This window comes from Rhinopithecus roxellana, chromosome 12 (genome assembly GCF_007565055.1).
Source record: "Rhinopithecus roxellana isolate Shanxi Qingling chromosome 12, ASM756505v1, whole genome shotgun sequence".
Lineage (NCBI taxonomy): Eukaryota > Metazoa > Chordata > Mammalia > Primates > Cercopithecidae > Rhinopithecus > Rhinopithecus roxellana.
Genome location: NC_044560.1, coordinates 75,170,637 through 75,192,138, shown reverse-complemented (window position 1 = coordinate 75,192,138; position 21,502 = coordinate 75,170,637). Strand labels below are relative to the sequence as shown.

At 36.4% G+C, this 21,502-nt stretch overlaps 1 protein-coding gene across 1 annotated transcript in view; it reads right to left on the bottom strand.

Annotated features, from left to right (window-relative positions):
• Window positions 1-505: 505 nt before the first annotated feature.
• Window positions 506-21,502, bottom strand: part of LOC104669312 (putative zinc finger protein 56) — a 67,885-nt gene continuing 46,888 nt past the window's right edge. The window contains exons 3-4 of the mRNA XM_030942329.1: window positions 823-1,040; window positions 506-741 (exon numbers count right to left, since the gene is read on the bottom strand). Coding sequence (XP_030798189.1) covers window positions 506-741; window positions 823-1,040 — 454 coding nt within the window. The remainder of the gene's footprint in view (window positions 742-822; window positions 1,041-21,502) is intronic.

Sequence of the window (21,502 nt, the reverse complement as noted above, 5' to 3'; positions counted from 1 at the left end):
ATGTTTAGTAAGAGTTGAGGACTGGTTAAAGGCTTTTCCACAGTCTGCACATTTATATGGTTTCTCTCCAGTATGAATTTCTTTGCTTAGAAAAATTTGAGGTGTTGTCAAAAGCACTGTCACCTTTTTCTGTTTTGTAGACTTTCAATCCAGTATGAATTATTTTATGTCTGTGAAGAATTGAGGACTTGTTAAAAGACTTTCCCACATTCTTCACACTTGTAGGGTTTCTCTCCAGTATAGATTTTCTTATGTTTAGTAAGGTTTGATGATCAGTTAAAGGCTTTGCCACATTCTTCATATTTGTAGGGTTTCTCTCCAGCATGAATTATCTTATTTGTAGTAAGGATTGAGGATCAGCTAAAAGCATTGCCACATTTTTCACATTTGTAGTGTTTCTCTCCAATATGAATTACCTTATGTGTAGGAAGTTGTAAGGACTGGCTAAAGGCTTTGCCACATTCTTCACATTTGAAGGGTTTCTCTTTAGTATGAATTAACTTATTCATAGTAAGATTTGAGGATTCATTAAATGCTTTGCCACATTTGTAGGGTTTCTCTCTGGTATGAATTCTCTGAGGTTTGTAAGAGTTGAGGACCAGTTAAAGCCTTTGCCACATTCTTCACATTTGTAGGGCTTCTCTCCAGTATGAATTCTCCTGTGTGTAGTAAGGGTTAAGGAACACTTAAAAGCTTTGCCACATTCTTTACATATGTAGGGTTTCTCTCCAGCATGATTTTATGTATAGTAAGGGTTGAGGATTGGTTAAAAGCTTTGCCACATTCTTCATATTTGAAGGGTTTCTCTCCAGTATGAATTCTCTTTATGTGTAGTAAGGTGTGAGGACCAGTGAAAGGCTTTGCCACATTCTTCACATCTGTAGGGTTTCTCTCTTGTATAAACTATCTCATGTGTAGTAAGGGTTGAAGACTGCTTGAAAGCTTTGCCACATTCTTCACATTTGTAGGATTTCTCTCCAGTATGAATTCCCCTGTGTCTAGTAAGGGGTGAGAACCAGTTAAAGCCTTTGCCACATTCTTCACATTGGTAGGAATTCTCTCTACTAGAAAAATCTTCTATGCTGAGTTAGGTGTAAAAGCATACAAAATGATTTGTCACATTTTTTACATTTGAAAGGTTTCTTTCCAGTATGTCTTATTTCTATTTGAATTTGAAAATTTATGAATGACTTTCACATATTTAGGACATTGAAATATGTTGCTCTTGGTAGTTGTCAAACACTGCTTTAGTCTATCACAACCTTCTTTGTGCACATTACACTCATCTATGCTCTTATGGCTTTTTGTTAATTGTAAATTCTCATGTCCACATTTTCCATGTCTTCTCAGTACCACTTTTTGGAAAGAATTTTTTATGTCTTGCTCTGGCCTAAGGTCTTGGGCAAAATGAGAACATATAACTGAAAGAAATAAAAACAGATTACTTCACTTACTAGACTCAGATGAATATAGTTTACAAATGTCACCTATAAAATTATACAAACTACAAACAAGATGGCAAAGCAAAATACCAAAAGCCCTAATTTCTTTATAGACATACAAATGTAACAAAAACACTAACCAAAATACGTCTGAGGAAATTTTATAAATAAGTTAAGTTTGTGAAGTGACCCAGGTGAGCACAATGCAAAGAGTGACATAGAAGTTTGCCTAACACAGCTCTTTCTGGTCCCCAATATAACATATGGCCTTTAGAAGAAAATTGCCAACTTTTGACTTTTTTTATAAAAGGAAAATACTGATTCATGCATCTTCATTACTTGCTTCTAGAAACCTTTTCAGACACTGGTTTCTGCCTATTATAATACATAGTGCTGAAAGAAATGGTGGCATACTTTGGAATGACGATTTAAGTCTGCTGGAACTACAGTTAAATTTTAAAGCATCAGAGAGACTGCAGTACCACAGACAGAAAGCAATTGTAGCAAGTGATTACTATTAAGAAGAAACATGACTAAATGCCTTTAACTAAAAAATAAACACAAAATTACTGACAGGACACATTCTAAGGACATGTTTGAGAGACTCCCAGAATCTCTAACCAAGACAATGGTTTTCAGACTATGCCAGGACAAAGCTATCTTATAAAGATTATGACAAGTAACATTTTTTAATGTCCAAATTTCAATCAAAGACTACAATGTATAAAAATTAGGACAATATAGTGCCACCAAAAATATTACAACATTTTCAGAAACACATCATAAAAGAGACGTATACATTTATTTTAGAAAAGAAAAAGAAATTGAATAATGCTCAGTGGGTGAAATAGAAACACAGGGAACCATAGAAAACCAAAAAAATGGGAACAAGAAAAAAATATTTAAAAATATCAAAAAAACAGAAACTGGATGAAAAATACAACAAAGAATAACTGAAAACTCTTGAAAGAGAAGTTGACATAGAAATGAAGAAGCTCAGGCCGGGTGCAGTGGCTCACATCTGTAATCCCAGCACTTTGGGAGGCCGAGGCGGGCGAATCACGAGGTCAGGAGTTTGAGACCATCCTAGCTAACATGGTGAAACCCTGTCTCTACTAAAAATACAAAAAAATTAGCCGGGTGTGGCGGCGTGCACCTGTAATCCCAGCTACTTGGGAGGCTGAGGCAGGAGAATGGCGGGAACCCAGGAGGCTGAGCTTGCAGTGAGCCGAGATTGTGCCACTGCACTCCAGCCTGGGAGACAGACCAAGACTCCGTCTCAAAAAAAAAAAAAAAAGAAAAGAAAAGAAATGAAGAAGCTCAACAAAAAAACTAAGATACAAAGATATATTTATAACAAACATATATAAAAGCACCATTTCAAAGTCACAGACGAGAAGAGAATCTTGGAAACTGCAAGATGAAAGTGATGTGTCATTTGCAAGCATAGTCTTATGAGATGGCCAGTAAATTGTCAACAAAACTTTTGCAGGCCAGAAGGGAACTGTGTAATATAGTCAAAGTCCTGAAAAAAAACAGCAATCCAGTAAGTATAATACCATCAGCACGTCTGTCCTGCCAAATAGATAAAAACCTTCAAAAATAACCAAATTCTGACAAAGTATATTGGCATTCCATACGCCCTACATATGCTGAAAGCAGCTGCTTCTACTGAAAATAACACGATTCAACAAAACAACAAATAATCATATTAAATACATTATTTTCTGGGAAAGATATGCACATATGCAAAAATTGAATTTCGTAGCATTATAATGTACAAAAAACATTTCTAATTATTCTCTAAAATTTGAAAGAGAAAATCACAGAAGTCATTATATATACCTATTAATAAATATACCACATAAAAAGATACAATTAGCATTATCAATCAGGCCGGGTGCGGTGGCTCATGCCTGTAATCCCAGAACTTTGGGAGGCTGAGATGGGCGGATCACGAGGTCAGAAGAATGAGACCATCCTGGCTAACACGATGAAACCCTGTCTCTACTAAAAATACAAAAAATCAGCCCGGTGAGGTGGTGATGGGTGCTTGTAGTCCCAGCTCCTCAGGAGGCTGAGGCAGGAGAATGGTGTGAACCCGGGAGGCAGAGCTTGCAGTGAGCTGTGATCGTACCACTGCACTCCAGCCTGGGTGGGTGACAGAATGGGATTCAATCTCAAAAAAAAAAAAAAAAAAAAAAAAAGCAATATCAATCACAAATTTAAGGGCAGATGTAATAAGAATTTTTTTTTTTTGAATGCATGCATGCAACTCAAGTTCCTTTTTTAACAGATTTATATATATTATTGTATCTTTTAGAGGTTTTATGTAATTCCTAAGGTACCACAAAGAACATGGCAGTGTAGATACACAAAGCAAAATACGAGGAACTAAAAGCATATCAATATAAAAATAAACAAGACGACCAGGTGCAGTGGCTCATGCCTGCAATCCCAGCATTTTGGGAGACTGAGGCAGACAGATCACCTGAGGTCAGGAGTTCGAGACCAGCGTGACTAACATGCGGAAACCCCATCTTCACTAAAAATACAAAAATTAGCTGGGCGTGCTGTTGGGTGCCTGTAATCCCAGCTACTTGGGATGCTGAAGCAGGAGAATCACTTGCACCTGGGAGGCAGTTTGCAGTGAACCAAGATCATGCCATTGCACTCCAGCCTGGGTGACAAGAGTAAGACTCCATCTCAAAAAAAAATTAAAAATTAAAAAGACACAAAAAATAGAAAAAGAGAAAATAAGGGACAAAGATAAAATAATGAAATAAAACAATATAGTAACATCAGCATGTCTTTCTGCTTTAAAAATTATATAGAATTTTCTAATAAAGAGACTTTCAATAAAGGGATTGATTTAAAAAATTTAAAAAGTGATATCCAACTTACCTTTATACAAGGGTAATCTGAGATCTAGTGATTAAAAAAAGACTAAAACTGACAAGATGGATGTAGAAATTGCATGCAAGTATTAATTAAATGAGAGCAAAAGAGGTCCAAGTGTATTACACAAGCTACATCTTAAATAAAAAATGGTCATATTTTATAAAATGTACTCTAAGTTAAAACTGCAAGAAGACAAAGAAGGACATTAATCAATAATATATTTATTTACTGGGAACCTATGACAAATTTATGTGTGTGTGTGTGTGTATCTCACACGAAGTTTCCAAATATATAAAGCAAATATTTGACAGAATGGAAGAAACACCTAGATACCAGTAAAAGTACAGTAGGACATTTTGATGTTCCACTTTCTGTATAAAAATAAAACAAAACAGCATATTAGTAAGTGAAGAGAAGACTTGAAAGCAGTGTAAAACCATTATTTCTAAGAGAGGTATAGGGAAGACTCCTCAACAATATCAGGATACACAACCTTCTCAATAGCTCATACAACATTCTCCTTGATAGACCACCTGTTAGGCCAAAAAAGTTTACAAATTTGTTAAAACTGAAATTTTAAGGATTCTATTGCCAAAATAAAATGAGTATAGAGAAAAATTAAAATTTTACATATATGGAAATTAAGCAACACACACCAGTATGCTCCTGTTCAAAAGTTGAAATGATTAATATTTTGAGGATATCCATACTGCTTAATGTAGTCTACAGATTTAATGTTATATTTTTTCTAATTTTTATTGCATTTTTGAAGAAATAGAAACAGCAGCCCCAAAAGTATATAAAATCTCAAGAGACAATAAAGTTCAAAACAATATTCAAAAAAAAAAAAAAAATACAATGTGGAAAGCATTACAGTTCCTGATTTCAAAACACATTATAAAGCTAAAGAATTAAAACAATTTGGCATGAGAATAATGGCTAAAAAGTGGACTAATAAAATGGAATTTTGCATATATATAAACTTTCACATATATAGTCACATAAAGAGTTATTTGTATACCATTACTATTGCAGCATTGTTACTGAAAGCCGGTAGGCAGAGCAATGAAAATTTCTGTCACCAAATCATTCAGTAGATACAATTTGAAATAGAAAAATACTGAAATATAAGCCAGGATTTTAAAGAGAGGAAATATTCTAACAACTATAAATATAAAGCTTGATGATATTATGCAAAATGAAATGAGCCAGCCACAAAAAGACAGAGGTTGTATGAGATATATGAATCAATTATACTCTTTTTTTTTTTTTCTTTATTATACTTTAAGTTCTAGGGTACATGTGCACAACATGCAGGTTTGTTACATATGTATACATGTGCCATCTTGGTGTGCTGCACCCCAGTTATACTCTTAAAAATAAAACAAACAGTGGTGTTTGCAAAGTGCCAGGAAATCAGAAAAATTGGTAGTTGTTTAATTTATATTGAGATTTAGCCTTGCAAAACAAAAACATTCTAGGGATATGTTGCATAACATTGTCAATATAATTAATATGTCTAAACAAAATATTTTAAAATATTTGAAATTTTGTTATGTGTTTTTTTGACAAGTAAAAATAAACAATAATACCTTAAAAGATGCAGATAGTTTTAGTATTATTTTCAAATCCAAAAGCATCTCTTCCACACAAAAATAATATAGATTCACAATAGATATTGAAATTATGAGAATTTTTATGATTGCTCACCTAGACAAGATTGAACAACCATTCACAACAAACCTACGTAACAAATATACAAATCATAAAAAATACAGAAATAATATTTATACAGGCAGACAAGCATAGAGGTAATTATATTGGCAGAAGACATTTGGCTGATTCACATTTGATTTTGCTTGACACTATCTTAAATTTTACAGAGTCAAACATTGTCATATACAATCATAATATCAACTAAAACATCAAAACACAAGTAACTGGTGTGAAGGGACATGCTCTAAAATACATAACATACAAAAAAAATTGCAAAACAAAATTAAAATATGGATTACAAAACTTATCAGACACCATCAAGTAGACTGATATATTCATGAAAGGCATCTTAGATGACCAATATAGGGAAAAAAGTAATACAAAGGTTATTTGAAGCCAAAAAAGGCTGACGACTTCCCCAATGTTTATGTAATAAAAAAATTCTAACCAATAATACTTAATTCAAAATTATTTTATGTCAAAAACAAGATAAAAATAAAGACTTTCCAAAATAAAAATTCAAGGTGTTCATTAAAACTAGCACAGTCCTAAGAAAAATTGTTACGTGGTGGCCAGGCACAGTGACTCATGCCTGTAATTCTACAGCTTTAGGAAGAAGTCAAGACAATCAGATCACTTGAGACCAGTAGTTAAAGATCTCCCTGAGAAACATAGTGAGACTCTGCATATAAACAGACAGAAATGCTAAAATGAGTCCATTATGTTGAAAAACAAAATGATGCTTAATGGCATCATGAAGCCACATATAAATATAAAGCTCTCTATGAAATGTAAATATACAGACACATATAGAAATTTTTCCTATCATAACGATGCTACAAAAAAATCCTTAAAATTCTTCTAGATATAAAAAACAAGATATAAATCTCCACAAATCAGTTAATAGACACACAATGTAAGATATTATGAACTGTAATATCAACAAACTGGAAAATAGAGCAGTATAGGTTTTGTATTTAACCGAAGGTGTATAAGATTAAAATATATTGTTTTAACTTTAAGATACTTACTGTAATCTCCATTTTTCAACATGGTTACATTAGATGTCAAGATGATCACATTATATTTGTGGATAGTATGCAAAACAAAATGAAAAAATAATTGAAGCATGTCACAACAAAATTAAACAAAAATTAAGGCAGTGAAACAGGAAATGAGAAACAAACACATAAAACAGTAACAATGAGGTGGTTTCTGCAGACTTAGTCTTTCCCCAAGCTGGCTCTGAGGAATCTAGGCACTTTAGATGGGTGGAATTCTTCCCAGTGAAGCACACTCTTTCCACCAAGGGGCGCCAGAGTGCTTTGTTAAGTGGTTCCCTGATCTCATGCATCCTGAGAGGTGGAGACCTCCCAAGAGACATCATCAGACAACATATACAGGAGTGTTCCCACTGTCATCAGGCCGGTGCTTTTCTGCAACAAAGATTCCAGAGGAAAAAGCAGATGACTAGTCATCTCTGCTGTTCTGCAGCCTCCACTGGTGACATCGCCAGGTGTGGGATGGACCCAGGCTAATACTGTCTGGAGCAAACCCCAGGCAAATTGCAGAAGTCCTACAGAAGAGGGCCCTGACTATTAAAAGAAAAACAAACAAACAGAAAGCAATAACAACAACAGCATCAACAAAAAGGTTCCCAAAAAAACCTTATCCAAATTTTGACATTCTCAAAGACTAGGTATACTCACAAAGGTGAGAAAGAGTCCACAAAAGAATGCTGAAGACTTAAAAAGGCAGAATGTCTCTTCTTTTCCAAATGATTGCAACACCTCTCCAGCAATGAAACAGAACTGGGCAGAAGCTGAGATAGATGAATTAACAGAAGTAGGCTTTAGAAGGTGGGTAACAATGAACTTTGCTGAGCTAAGATAGCATGTCCTAATCCAATGAAAAGATGCTAAGAACCATGAAAAACATTACAGGAGCTGTTAACCTGATTTACCAGTTTAGAGGGAACATAAATGAACTGAATTGTGTTTTTTGGTTCCTCAATAATTGAGTAGACCAAGCAGAGGAAAGAATTTCAGAGCTTGAAGACCACCTTGCTGAAATGAGACATGCAGACAAGATTTAAGTAAAAAGAATAAAAGAAATGAAAAAATCTCTGAGAACTATGTGATTACGTAAAAAGACAACCTACATCTGACTGGGATACCTTAAAGAGATGGGAAGAATGGAACCAAGTTGAAAAATATACTTCAGGATATCATCCAGAAGAACTTTTCACCTAACAAGAGAGTCCAACATTTAAATTCAGAAAGTCCAGAGAACCCAGTAAGATAGTCCATGAGAAAACCAATCCCAAGACATGGAATCATCAGATTCTTCAAGGTTGAAATTCAGGAGGATAGGAAGAATCAATATTGTGAAAATGGCCATACTGCCCAAGGTAATTTATAGATTCAATGCCATCCCCATTAAGCTACCAATGGCTTTCTTCACAGAATTGGAAAAAACTGCTTTAAAGTTCATATGGAACCAAAAAAGACCCTGCATTGCCAAGACAATCCTAAGCCAAAAGAACAAAGCTGGAGGCCTCACGCTACCTGACTTCAAACTATACTACAATGCTACAGTAACCAAAACAGCATGGTACTGGTACCAAAACAAAGATATAGACCAATGGAATAGAACAGAGCCCTCAGAAATAATACCACACATCTACAGCCATCTGATCTTTGACAAACCTGACAAAAGCAAGAAATGGGAAAAGGATTCCCTATTTAATAAATGGTGCTGGGAAAATTGGCTAGCCATAAGTAGAAAGCTGAAACTGGATCCTTTCCTTACTCCTTATACGAAGATTAATTCAAGATGGATTAGAGACTTAAATGTTAGACCTAAAATCATAAAAACCCTAGAAGAAAACCTAGGTAATACCTTTCAGGATAGAGGCATAGGCAAGGACTTCATGTCTAAGACACCAAAAGCAATGGCAACAAAAGCCAAAATTGACAAATGGGATCTAATTAAACTAAGGAGCTTCTGCCACAGCAAAAGAAACTACCATCAGAGTGAACAGGCAACCTACAGAATGGGAGAAAACTTGCAGTCTACTCATCTGACAAAGGGCTAATATCCAGAACCTACAAAGAACTCAAACAAATTTACAAGAAAAAAAAAAAAAACAACCCCATCAAAAAGTGGGCAAAGGATATGAACAGACACTTCTCAAAAGAAGACATTCATACAGCCAACAGACACATGAAAAAATGCTCATCATCACTCACCATCAGAGAAATGCAAATCAAAACCACAGTAAGATACCATCTCACACCAGTTAGAATGGCAATCATTAAAAAATCAGGAAACAACAGGTGCTGGAGAGGATGTGGAGAAATAGGAACACTTTTACACTGTTGGTAGGATTGTAAACTAGTTCAACAATTGTGGAAAACAGTGGACGATTCCTCAAGGATCTAGAACTAGAAATACCATTTGACCCAGCAACCCCATTACTGGGTACATACCCAAAGGATTATAAGTCATGCTGCTATAAAGACACATGCACACATATGTTTATTGCAGCACTATTCACAATAGCAAAGACTTGGAATCAACCCAAATGTCCATCAGTGACAGACTGGATTAAGAAAATGCAGCAGATATACACCATGGAATACTATGCAGCCATAAAAAAGTATGAGTTCTTGTCATTTGTAGGGACACGGATGCAGCTGGAAACCATCACTCTCAGCAAACTATTGCAAGAACAGAAAACCAAACACCACATGTTCTCACTCATAGGTGGGAATTGAACAATGAGATCACTTGGACACAGGAAGGGGAACATCACACACTGGGGCCTATTGTAGGGAGGGGGGAGGGGGGAGGGATAGCATTAGGAGATATACCTAATGTAAATGATGAGTTAATGGGTGCAGCACACCAACATGGCACATGCATACATATGTAACAAACCTGCACGTTGTGCACATGTACCCTAGAACTTAAAGTATAATAATAATAATAATAAAGAAATTCAGGAAAAAATGATAAGGGCAGCCAGAGAGAAAGGCCAGGTAATCTACAAAGAGAAGCTCATCAGACTAACAGTGGAACTTCAAGCAGAAACTCTACAAGCCAGAAAAGATAGAAGGCCAATATTCAACATTCTTATAGAAAAGAATTTCCAACCCAGAATTATATATCCACCAAAACTAAACTTTATATGTGAAAGAGAAGTAAAATATTTTTCAGACAAGCAAATGCTGAAGGAAGTCATCATCATCAGGCTCACCTTGCAAGAGCTCCTGAAAAAAATCACTAAATATGGAAATGAAAAACTATTATCAGACACTGCAAAAACACACTGAAGTATGAACACCAATGACATTTTCAAACAACTACATCAACAAGTCTGCAAAACACCCAGCTAGCACTATGAGGAAAGGATCAAATTTACACACAACAATATTAAACTAACATGTAAATGGGCTAAATGCCTCAATTTAAAGACACAGAATGGCAAGCTGGATAAAGAGTCAAGACTTATTTGTCTGCTGTATTTAAAAGACTCATCTTACATGCAAAGACACATGTAGGCTCAAAATAAAGGAATAGGGGGAAATTTAGCAAACAAATGAAAGCAGAAAAAACCAAAGGTTGTAATAATAGTTTCTGACAAAACAGACTTTAAACCAGTAAAGATCAAAAAGGACAAAGAAGGGCATTACATCATGGTAAAGGGATCAATTCAAAGAGCACCCAGATTCATAAAACACATTCTTAGATACCTTAAAAGAGACTTAGAGTCCCACAAAATAATAGTGGGAGACTTTAAGATCCACTGTCAATACTAGACAGATCACTGAGACAGAAAACTAACAAGTCTACTTAGGACTTAAACTGAACTCTGGGTCAAGTGGACCTGATAGATATCTACAGAACTCTCCAGCTAAAACCAACACAGTACACATTCTTCTAAGTGCCACATGGCACTTACTCTAAAACTGATGACAAAACTGAAAGTAAAACACTCCTCAGCAAATGCAAAAGAAATAAAATTATAACAAAGTCTCTCAGGCCACAGTGCAATCAAATTAGAACTAAAAAGCAAGAAACTCACTTAAAACCACACAATTACATGGAAATTGAACAACTGCTCCTGAATGACTTCTAGGTAAATAATTAAATTAAAGCAGAAATCAAGAAATTCTTTGAAACCAATGACAACAAAGAGACAACATACCAGAATATCTGGGATGCAGCTAAAGCAGTGTTAAGGGGGACATTTGTAACACTAAATACCCACATCAAAAAGCTAGAAAGATCTTAAGTTGATACCCTAACATCACAATTAAAAGAATGAGAGCACCAAGAGCAAACAAACCCCAAAGTCAGCAGAAGACAAGAAATAACCAAGATCAGAGTGAAACTGAAGGAATGAGAGACACAAGAAAACTCTTCAAAAAGTCAATAAATCCAGGAGCTGGTTTTTTGACAAAATTAATAAAATAGATGGACTGCTAGCTATACTAATAAAAAAGAAAATAGAGAAGAAAAAAATGGACACAATAAAAAATAATAAAGGAAATATCATCACTGACCCCCACAGAAATACAAAAAACCATCAGCAGGTACTATAAACACCTCTATGCACATAAACTGGAAAATCTAGAAAAAACAGATAAAATCCTGGACACATCTACCCTTTCAAGACTGAACCAAAAAGAAGCTGAATTCCTGAATAAACCAATAACAAGTTCTGAAATTGAGGCAGTAATAATTAGCCTATCCACCAAGAAAAGCCCAGGACCAGATGGATTTACAGCTGAATTCTACTAGAGGGACAAAGAGAAGCTGGTATTATTTCTTCTGAAGCTATTCCAAATGATAGAAAAAGAGGGACTTCTCCTTAACTCATTCTATGAGGCAGCATCATCCTGATACCAAAACCTGGCAGAGATATAACAACAACAACAATAAAACTTCAAGCCAATATTCCCGAAAAACGTCAATGCAAAAATTCTCTATAAAATACTGGCAAACCAAATCCAGCAGCACATCAAAAAGCTTATCCACCATGATCAGGTGGGCTTCATCCCTGGGAATCAAGACTGGTTCAACATACACAAATCAAAAAACTGTAATTCATCACATAAACAGATCTAAAGGAAAAAATCACATGATTATTTCAATAGATGCAGAATAGGCATTCAATCAAATTCAACATCCCTTCATGTTAAAAAAAAAAAAAAAAGAAAAACTCTCAATAAACTAGGTATTCATGGAACATACCTCAAAATAATAAGAGCCATTTATGACAAACCCACAGCTAATATCATACTAAAAGGGCAAAAGCTTGAAAACTGGTACAAGACAAGAATACCTTCTCTCAACACTCCTATTTAACATAGTTTTGGAAGTTCTGCCCAGGGAAATTAGGCAAGATAAATAAATAAAAGGTATTCAAATAGGAAGAGAGGAAGTCAAATTTTCTGTTTGCAGATGACATAATCCTATACTCAGAAAGTCCCACTGTCTCAGCCCAAAAGCTTCTTTAGCTGATAAGCAACTTCAGCAGTTTCAGGATATAAAATCAATGTGCAAAAATCACAAGCATTTCAATACACCAACAATAGACAAGCAGATAACCAAATTATGAATGAAATCCCATTCACAATTGCTACAAAGAGAATAAAATACCTAGTAATAGGAATGCAGCTAACATGGGAAGTGAAGGACCTCTTCAAGAAGAACTACAAACCACCACTCAAGGAAATCAGAGGACATAAACAAATGGAAAAACATTCCATGCTCATGGATAGAATCAATATTGTGAAAATGGCCATCCTGCCCAATGTAATTTATAGATTCAATGCTATTCCAACTAAACTACTATTGACATTATTCACAGAATTAGAAAAAACTATTTAAGAATTCGTATGGAATCCCAAGAGACCTCATATAGCCAAGATAATCCCAGCCAAAAAGAACAAAGCTGGAGACATCATGATATCTGACTTCAAGCCATATTACAAGGCTGTAGTAACCAAAACAGCCAGGTACTGGTATAAAAACAGACACAGAGACCAATGGAATAGAACAGAGAACTCAGAAATAAGACTGCATGTCTACAACCATCTGATCTTAAAAAAAAAAAAAAAAAAAAAAAAAAAAAAACTAACCAAAACAAGCAACGGGGAAAGGATTCCCTATTTAATACATGGTGCTGGGGACCAGGTGCGGTGGATCGCCTGAGGTCAGGAGTTCAAGAACAGCCTGACCAGTATGGTGAAACCCCATCTCTACTGAAAATACAAAAATTAGCTGAGAGCTGGCATCATGGCTCAAGCCTATAATCCCAGCATTTTGGGAGACTGAGGTGAGTGGATTACCTGAAGTCAGGAGTTCAAGACCAGCCTGCCCGACATGGTGAAACCTTGTCTCTACTAAAAATACAAAAATTAGCTAAATGACATGGCAGGCACCTGTAATCCCAGCTATTCATGACACTAAGGCAGGAGAATCGCTAGAACCTGGGAGGCGGAGGTTGCAGTGAGCCCAGATTGCCCCATTGCACTCCAGCCTGGGGGACAGAGCGAGACTCCATCTCAAAAAAAAAATTAGCCGGGTGTGGTGGCATGTACCTCTAGTCCCAGCTACTTGGGAGACTGAGGCAGGAGAATTGCTTGAACCCAGGTGGCAGAGGTTGCAGTGAGCTGAGCTTGCACCACTGTACTCCAGCCTGGGTGACAGAGTGACCCTCCATCTCAAAATAAATAAATAAATAATAAATGGTGCTGGGAAAACTGGCTAACCATATGCAAAAAATTGAAAACTGGACCCCTTCCTTACAGCTATACAAAAATTAACTCAGGATGGATTAAAGACTTAAATGTGAAACCCAGAACTGTAAAAACCCTAGAAGAAAACCTAGGCAATACCATTTAGAACATTGGCACATGCAAAGATTTCATGATGAAAATGTCAAAAGCAATGGCAACAAAAGCAAAAATTGACAACTGGGATGTAATTAAACTAAAGAGCTTCTGAACAGCAAAAGAAACTATCATTAGAGTGAACAGGCAACCTAAAAAATGGGAATAAATTTGCAATATATCCATCTGACAAAAGTTAATATCCACAGTCTACAAGGAGCTTAAACTAATTAACAAGAACAGAATGAACAACCCCATTAAAAAGTGGGCAAAGAACACGAACAGGAACTTCTCAAAAGAAGACATTCAGGTGGCCAACAAACAAACAAAAGCTCAACTTCAGTGACAATTAGAGAAACGCAAATCAAAACCACAATGGGATATCATTTCATGGCAGTCAGAACGGTGTTTATTAAAGGGCCAAAAAAACAACAGATGCTGGTGAGAGTGTGAAGAAATAAAAATGCTTTTTCACTGTTGGTGGAAATGTAAATTAGTTTAACCATTATGGAAGATGGTATGGTGATTCCTCAAATCCCTAGAACCAGAAATACCATTTGACCCAGCAATCACATTACTGGGTATATACCCAAAAGAATATGAATCATTCTATTTTAAAGATTCATGGGTGTGTATGTTCACCACAGCACTATGCACAATAGCAAAGTCATGGAATTGACTCACAAGACCATCAATGATAGGCTGGATAAAGAAAATGTGGTACATATGCACCATGAAATGCTATGCAGTCACAAAAATGAATAAGATCATGTACTTTGCAAAGACAGGGATGGAGCTGGAAGCCATTATCCTCAGCAAAGTAACACTGGAACAGAAAACCAAACACCACATGTTTTCACTTATAAGGGGGAGCTGAACAATAAGAACACATGGACACATAGAGGTGAACAACACACACTGGGGCCTGTTTTGTGGGGGGAAGGTGAGCATCAGGATAAATACCTACTGCATGTAGGGCTTAATACGTAGGTGATGAGTTGATAGGCGCACCAAACCACCATGGCACAAGTTTACCTATGTAACAAACCTGTACGTTCTGCACATGTATCCCAGAACATAAAACAAAATAAAAAATTTTAAAAACCAGTAGCAATGAAACTGGTAATAGTTACTTCATATCTTTAAGCAATCATTTTAAATATAAATTAATTAAACTACTAAAAAAATGTAATTCTAGGACTTTGAGAGGCCGGGGATGCTGATCACTTTAACCCAAGAGTTTGAGACCAACCTGGACAACATGGCAAAACCTTGTTCTACAAAAAATATATATATATAATTTTGGGCATGATGGTACATATTTGCAACCCAGCTACTTGAGAAGCTGATATTATATCTGAGTTTGGGAGGTTGAGGTTGCAGTGAACTGTGATTACACCACTGCAAACCAGCCTCATGGACAGAGTGATACTCTATCTCAAAAATAAATAAATTCATAAAAAATATATAAGATGCCTGAGTGGCTTAAGTAAAAATGCATACAATATGCTGTCTATAAGAGACTCATTTTATCATTGAGCCAAATAGGCTGAAAGCAACAGAATGGAAAGAATCCATATTCCATGCTAGTAGTAACCACAATTGGGTGAGGTGGTAATAACTATATTGGATATAATATACTTTAAGTCAGGTACTAGAATAAGACAAACACAATATTATATAATGGTCAAATGGGTTGATTTATCAGAAATCTATAATTGTCATATCTATTTACATGTATATGTATATGTGACATCAAGGACCTAAAATATACAAAGCAAATTTTGACAAAGGTGATGTAAGAAACACATAGGCATGTAATTGTAGACATCAAGACCCTGTTTGCAATAACAAAGCAAAAATTCAGATTAAAGATCAATAATTGAACAGAAAACAGACAATATTATATACTGTATTAACTATTTTGCATATAGAGGAACATCTGGGAGTGAATAACTCATGAAGAAAAAAGGTTTATTTGGTTCAAAGTTCCACAGACTGTACAAGAAGGGTGTGAAAGCATCTGCTTTTGGTGAGGGTCTCAGGAAACTTACAATCATGGTGGAAGGCAAAGAATAATTAGACATATTACAGGGTAAGAGACAGAGCAAGTATGAGGTGAAGAAGCCAGTTTCTTTCAATGAACCAGCTCTCATTTGAATTAATGGATAGTAAACTTTCTGATTATCAAAAGGATGGTGCCAAGGCATTTGTGAGGAATTTGCCCCATGACACAAACACCTCCTATCAGGTTCCACATCCAACATTGAGGCTTACGTTGCAGCATGAGGTTTGCAGAACATGGACATCCAAACCATACCATAGACCAACTAGGCTTAACAGACATGTGCAATATTTTCCAGTTAAAAGCAAAATAATACACAATATTCTTATTTGCACCTGATTTATTCTGTTAGAACACATAACAAGTCTTATTAAAGAATACCAGCTGGGTGTAGGGGCTGATACATATAATTTCAACAATTCGGAAGACAAAAGTGAGAGGATCACTTGTGACCACAAGTATAAGTCAGTAACATAGTGTCAGTAACATAGTGAGACTCTGTCACTAAAAATAATTTTAAAAATTAGCCAGGCATAGTAGTGCATCTCTGTAGTCTCAGCTACTCACCAGGCTGAGGTGAAAAGATTACTTGAGTCAAGGAGACTGAGGCTGCAGTGACCCAAAATTATACCACTATACTTTAGCATGGGTGACAGAGTATGATCCTGTCTCAAAATGACAAAAATGAATAAATTTTAAAAGACCAAAATCACACACTGTATGTTATCTGACCAAAACGGAATGAAATTAGGAATTAAAAGCAAAACTGGCAAATTCAAGGATACATAAAAATAAAACACACAGGCCCAGTGCAGTGGCTTACGCCTGTAATACTAACATTTTGGAAGGCTGCAGCAGAAGCATTCCTTGAGCCTAGGAATTCAAAACTACCATGGGCGATATAGGAAGACCCTGTCTCTAAAAAAAAAAAAAAAAATACAATGAAATAAAAATAAAACACACTCTTCAACATATTCTTGCTCAAGGGTCAAAAATTTAATTTTGTTAAGATGTCAGCAAAACCTACAGTGAACAAATTCAATATAATCTCTATAAGAATCCCAATAGCACAGTTTTATTACAGAAAAAATGTTGAAAATTTTTAAATTTGATTATAAAATATAACTAGCCAAATACCCATGAAAAAACACAAAGAAGCATTATACTTCCTGATTTCAAAAGACATATTAAGGTACAATAATGAAAACAGTATGGTATTGACACAAAGGCAGATAACACACACTGATAAAATAAAATTGGATCATTTCTTTGAACCATATACAAAAAATATTTTCAATAAAATACTTAGACATAAAAAAAATCTAACAAACCTGTTAGAACAAAACAAAAAAAAAACATGACACGGATTTTGGCACCATTTTCTTAGATACAACATCAAATGCATAAGCAACAAAAAGAAGAACAGAAAAGCTTAACTACACTATACTTGCAACTTTATGCACATTAAAAAAAACATTCAATAGAGTAAAAATGCCTGCTAAAAAACAGGTGAAAATACTTGCAAATTGAATGTGATACAGAAGTTAATATTCAGACTACATAAACAACTCTTAGAACAATAAAGTTGAATGACTTGATTTAGAACAGCACAAATAATTGAACTAAACTTTCATCAAAAAAGACATACAGCAGGACATGGTGGCTCATGCCTGTAATCCCAGCACTTTGGGAGGCCAAGGCAGGTGGATTACTTGAGGTCAGGAGTTCAAGACCAGCCTGGCCAACATGATGAAACCCCATATCTACTAAAAATACGTTAAGTTGGCCTGGTGTGGTGGCAGGCTCCTGTAGTCACAGCTACTTGGGAGGGTGAGGCATGAATATCACTTGAACCCAGGAGGCAGAGGTTGCAGTGAGCCAAGATTCTGCCACTGCATTCCAGTCTAGGTGACAGAGTGAGATCCTGCCTCAAAAAAAAAAAAAAAAAAAAAAAGGCTGGGCGGGGTGGCTCACATCTGTAATCCTAGCACTTTGGGAGGCTGAGGTGGGCAGATCACAAGGTCAGGAGATCGAGACCATCCTCGCTAACATGGTGAAACTCCGTTTCTACTAAAAACACAAAAAAATTAGCTGGGCATGGCGGCGGGCGCCTGTAGTCCCAGCTACATGGGAAGCTGAGGCAGGAGAATGATGTGAACCCAGGAGGCGGAGCTTGCAGTGAGCTGAGATCGCGCCGCTGCACTCCAGCCTGGGTGACAGAGCAAGACTCCATCTCAAAAATTAATTAATTAATTTAATTAAATAAAAATATATACAAATGGAAGAAAGCATTTGAAATGATATGCAATATTAATAATTTGTAGAGAAACACAAATAAAAAATGAAATCATCTCACACTCATTACAATGGCCACTATAAATTTTTTTAAAACAACAAATCTGTTTATAATGCAATGAAAATGAAACCTCTCTTGATTGTTGGTAGAAAACAAGAATGCATTAATTTAAAAATGTTATGTTTCTCAAATAATTATAAATGGAATTATCATGAAATACAGCAATCCGATTTATAAATCTATATCCAAACTATACAACACAAGACCTAAAAGACATATTTGAATATCCATGTCTGTTGTACCAGTATTCAAAAAAGCCAAAAGACTGAAGCAACCTAGATTTCTTCTTGATTTATAAACACATCAAAAGTCTAACATATACGTAAAATGCCTGTAATCCCAGCTACTCAGGAATCTGAGGCAGGAGAACTGCTTGAACCAGGGACAAGGAGGTTGTAGTGAGCCAAGATCACGCTACTACAGTTCAGCCTGGGCAACAAGAGTGAAACTCCATCTATACACCAAGAACAGATGAACAGAGAGCCAGGTCATGGGTGAACTCCCATTTGCAATTATTACAAAGGGAATAAAATGCCTAGGAATCCAACTTACAGGGGATGTTGGGGACCTCTTCAGGGAGGGCTACAACCTACTGCTCAACGAGGTGGAAGAGGACACAAGCAGGTGGGAGAAGTTCCATGCTCATGAATGGGAGGAGTCGGTGTCATGGAGGTGGCCATGCTGTCCAGGGTAGTTTGTGGGTTCAACGCTGTCCCCATCATGCTGCTGTTGATTTTCTTCACAGAATTGGAAAAAAAACTACTTTAAATTTCATATGGAACCAAAGAAGAGCCCATATAACCAAGATAATCCTAAGCCAAAAGAACAAAGCTGGAGGCATCACATTACCTGACTTCAAACTGTACTACAAGGCTACAGTAACCAAAACAGCATGGTGCTGGTACCAAAACAGAGATATAGACCAATGGAACGGAACTGAGTCCTCAGAAATAATACCACACATCTACAGCCATCAGATCTTTGACAAACCTGACAAAAACAAGCAATGGGGAAAGGATTCTCAATTTAATAAATGGTGCTGGAAAACTGGCTAGCCATATGTAGAAAGCTGAAACTGGATCCTTCCTTACACCTTACACAAAAATTAACTCATGATGGATTAAAGACTTAAATGTTAGACCTAAAACCATAAAAACCCTAGAAGAAAACCTAGGCAATGCCATTCAGGACATAGGCATGGGCAAAGACTTCATGACTAAAACATCAAAACAGTAGCAACAAAAGCCAAAATAGACAAATGGGATCTAATTAAACTAAAGAGCTTCTACACAGCAAAAGAAACTATCAGCAGAGTGAACAGGCAACCTACAGAATGGGAGAAAATTTTTGCAATCTATCCAAAGGCTAGTATCCAGGATCTACAAAGAACTTAAATTTACAAGAAAAAAAAAACCACCCCATCAAAAAGTGGGCAAAGGATTTGAACAGACACTTCTCAAAAGAAGACATTTATGCAGCCAACAGACACATGAAAAAATGCTCATCATCACTAGTCATCAGAGAAATGCAAATCAAAACCACAATGAGATACCGTCTCATGACAGTTAGAATGGCAATCATTAAAAAGTCAGGAAACAACAAATGCTGGAGGGGATGTGGAGAAATAGGAATGCTTTTACACTGTTGGTGGGAGTGTAAACTACTTCAACCACCGTGGAAGACAGTGTGGCGATTCCTAAAGGATCTAGAACTCGAAATACTATTTGACCCAGCAATCCCACTACTGGGTATATACCCAAAGGATTATAAATCATACTGCTATAAAGACACATGCACATGTATATTTATTGAGGCACTATTCACAATAGCAAAGACTTGGGACCAACCCAAATGTCCATCAATACTAGACTTGATAAAGAAAATGTGGCACATATACACCATGGAATGCCATGCAGCCATAAAAAAGGATGAGTTCATGGGACATGGATGAAACTGGAAACCATCATTCTCAGCAAACTATCACAAGGATAGAAAACCGAACACCACGTGTTCTCACTCATAAGCGGGAGCTGAACAATGAGAACACATGGACACAGGGAGGGGAACATCACACACCAGGGCCTATTGGGGGGTGGGAGGGATGGGGGAGGGAGAGTGTTAGGAGAAATACCTAATGTAAATGACAAGTTGATGGGTGCAGCAAGTCAACATGGTACATGTATACCTACGTAACAAACCTGCACATTGTGCACATGTACCCTAGAACTTAAAGTATAGTATAATTAAATAAAGAAATAAATATGGAGTGTCTACCAATTATCTAATTTACTTCAGGCATAACATGTAAATTCTAGCATACTGTCCTACGTGTCTGAATCTAAAATTACAGATGTTTGAAATGAAAAATAGAAAGTAAAAATGTATAGAGAGAGTAATATCAGTAAGATAAATAAATGAAACATGCAGTATTTGCTTATCCCCATCCACAGCAAAAGAATTTGTCAGTCATCCCTTACCTGCCTTTATGAGAACTAGACATCACAACTCACACTTCTAATGACAGCTACCTGGCATATTGAGGTTGGGGAACTGTTTCAGGCCAGGATTTCAAGACTGGTCTGAGTTATGTAACAAGACCCCCTCTTCAAAATAAGTGCTTTTAAGAGAGCTATGAGATCCAGGTGGGGAAGCTGTGAAACTCTGCTAAAGCCCAAGATTGAGGAGTGTTCCTTTTCAGAGGGCAGGTCTTCATTCAAGTGGGAAACTACAGGACCCCTGTTATTGGTTACAGACCAAGAAATGGCCCACCCAACTTGGTCCCACTGAGAATTCTGAAATTACTCTGTAGCCATCCCAAACTCCCACTCACAGTCTGGGAGAGGTCCTGACCTTCCAGAGACCTAGAGGAAGACACCCATTTGTAGAAATGCAGGCAGGTCTGCAAACCTTGGCCTTTACTATGGCCCCTGAAATAGTTCAATGACTCAGTTCCAACTCCATAAGCCACAGTTCATGACCAGTTTTTCCTACATAGAAACCCACAGTGACCTGTGAAAATCCTCTCTGGTACTCAGTGAAAGCCATGCTCATTTATATCCTGATATAAGGACCATTATGTATGAAGCCGACTGCAGGCACCTGTCCTAGAGTCTGCTCT